The 2,500-nt window shown below is 42.9% G+C and overlaps 1 protein-coding gene across 1 annotated transcript in view; it reads right to left on the bottom strand.

Moving 5' to 3' along the window:
• Positions 1 to 8: 8 nt before the first annotated feature.
• The window catches only part of nsfa (N-ethylmaleimide-sensitive factor a), a 12,392-nt gene continuing 9,900 nt past the window's right edge, over positions 9 to 2,500 (bottom strand). Inside the window, exons 18-19 of the mRNA XM_076167557.1 lie at positions 2,454 to 2,500; positions 9 to 707 (exon numbers count right to left, since the gene is read on the bottom strand). The exon at positions 2,454 to 2,500 is cut by the window's right edge and continues 9 nt beyond it. Coding sequence (XP_076023672.1) covers positions 686 to 707; positions 2,454 to 2,500 — 69 coding nt within the window. The 3' untranslated portion in view covers positions 9 to 685. The remainder of the gene's footprint in view (positions 708 to 2,453) is intronic.

Genomic DNA, 2,500 nt, shown 5'->3' with positions numbered 1-2,500 from the left:
TTCAAACACGCACACACACTTAACACGAAAATCTGCTGACTTAAGAACTAAAGTTCAGTCATTTCATTTAAGGGAAGCAGAATATTTTCAAACACTGATGATGTCATAGCTACACACTGACGTCTCCATGTCACTACACACACACACACACTCACACTGATATCTGGAGGTTTGATGATACTAATTCTTGTCTATATTTATATTTTATGTACAGACGTTTATTTCAGCGTTTTTACAGCCACTAAGTACTTCACTAACACATTTAACCCCCGAAGCTCCATCAGCACAACAACCACCTAAACAAGCAGCAAAAACCAAGACAAAGTAGTAATAGGAACGATCAAGTTACTTCAGAATATAGATGAGTACACACACACACACTCCGTCACTGACACATTCACACACTTTGTTTGTCCATTGAGGTTAATAGAGCTTCAGACACGTTTGTTTGTTTGTTACACAGCTTGATAGCAGAAACACTAACATGACTACAGCACAGCAGCAACACACACAGCTTCCAGTGGTGATCTGTTGGTAAGAACAGGCAATGAAGAGGAGGAGGTGGAGGCTGAAACATGCTGGCATGAAGAGGAACTGGATGGAGCAGGAGGAAGACGAAGACGTCTCTCCTCCTCTTCCTCGTGTGGTGGAGCGATGGCAGCTTCTTCCTCCGTCGGTCGCTGGTCTACTCATAGAAGCTGCGGTCGCTAAAAACAAAACCAAAGGCGGATGAAACCGTGAAAGGGGATTATTGACAATCATAAATACAGTAATCAATGACTTTAGCTCTGATCAATGGTTCTGAAAACAGATGAACCCAAAATAATCTGAGACAAAACAAACCCGACGTCCAACATGTGGTTGGGGGCCCCACAGGGAGTCGAACACATGAAAAATTAGAACACAAATTTGATCTGAGGACAAAGACTTGATCACAAACACTGTGTTGTCATGGTTACTTGATTGTTTACTTAAAGACAAAAAACTAAAATATCTTAATTCATTTATTATTATTTAATTTCACAAATGAATGAATGAAACAAAACTGGAGCTCAGTGTTTCAGTGTTGAGTTTACGCAAACAAGCAATTCATTTATTTCAACAATTGTTGTGGATCGTCCTGATCTTCATCTTTCAGCTCACTGATCAAACTTATACTGGTGACGTCATTTACACATGGACAGTGGACAGGCTGGAGCAGAAGGCGGAGCTTGGAGGCGGAGCCTGGACTCATTACTGCCTGTACTTTTACATGTGCGTTACTCTCCAATAATTTGTACTAAGATGAACCACTTTGGCCTGGAAAGAAACTCTCACTTTGTTTCTTCTTCTGCTGAGCTCTCTGCCAGTCAGCATCTCATCTAATACCTGGTGTGTGATAAATGTGGAACATTCTCAGTCAGATGGTTCAGTCCCTCTCCAAACATGTATCAGAGTCTAACTTCCGCTCAGATGTGCTAACAGGCCTTTAGTGTCCATGTGACCTTTGACCTTTACCGGGGAAGCTCTGCTGGTTTCTAGCAGCCTGGTCTGTTTGCTGCTCTGCCTCTCTGTTGAGCTCTGTCTCTGGGTGAGAGGAGCTTTACAAAGCTCTGCCACCAAGAGGCAGAGGGGAGGGACTTCCTCTGTGTGCGGACAGTAGCTATCCTCCTGAGTGCCTCTCAGTGGACAGTCTGGATTATGGTTTTCATTTCAGGGATCCTGAAAGTCCCCTCAATCATCTGATTCTTTACATTTTGCACCAGTGGAAATAAAACACAGAATGAAACAAAGTCCATGAGGTGAGGAAACAGTAGGGGATGAGATAAACTCTGATTATAATCTGAATACAGCTGTTACCACTCTATCACCACTCTGTTACCACTCTGTTACCACTCTATCACCACTCTATCACCACTCTGTCACCACTCTGTTACCACTCTATCACCACTCTATCACCACTCTGTTACCACTCTATCACCACTCTATCACCACTCTGTCACCACTCTTGGACTCCACTATGTTTCATGGTGAATAGGATACTGGATGCTAATAGCTAAGTGCTAACTAGGTCTCATTGGTTTGTTGTTGACCTTACCAGCACACAGCCAGCGTGATTGACCACTTAAATTCGGATTTGATCGCCTTCATTCAACCTGGTGATTGTAAAATAAATTCATTAACGTCAAAGGTTTGTTAGAAAATGTTTGTTATTGTGAACATTTTATCTGGACAAACGTCTTCACTTAAGAAGATAAGAGATAAGAGATAATGAGGGCCTGTAGGGGGCGCTATAAGGAGCAACACAAAGGATGAAGATGATGATGTCACTGTTATTGCACTCTGTGACGAGGTAAAAGGGCTTCAAACCCGCAACCATTCGTGTGTCTGCAGGTTCAGACTCAGCTCTGATGTGCTGACAGGATTGAGTTACAAAGACGCAGTGAGGATGTGAAGAGTTAGTTTGTACTCACGCGCCCTCGTCTCTCAGCAGAGACAGGAACTTAGTCACTCTGTACTC

Source organism: Genypterus blacodes, unplaced genomic scaffold (assembly GCF_046128005.1).
Source record: "Genypterus blacodes isolate CSIRO-AG114 ecotype Tasmania unplaced genomic scaffold, CSIRO-AGI_Gbla_v1 ptg000159l_1, whole genome shotgun sequence".
NCBI lineage: Eukaryota > Metazoa > Chordata > Actinopteri > Ophidiiformes > Ophidiidae > Genypterus > Genypterus blacodes.
Note: the sequence above shows the minus strand (reverse complement) of the source record. Positions and strands in the feature narration are given on the sequence as shown.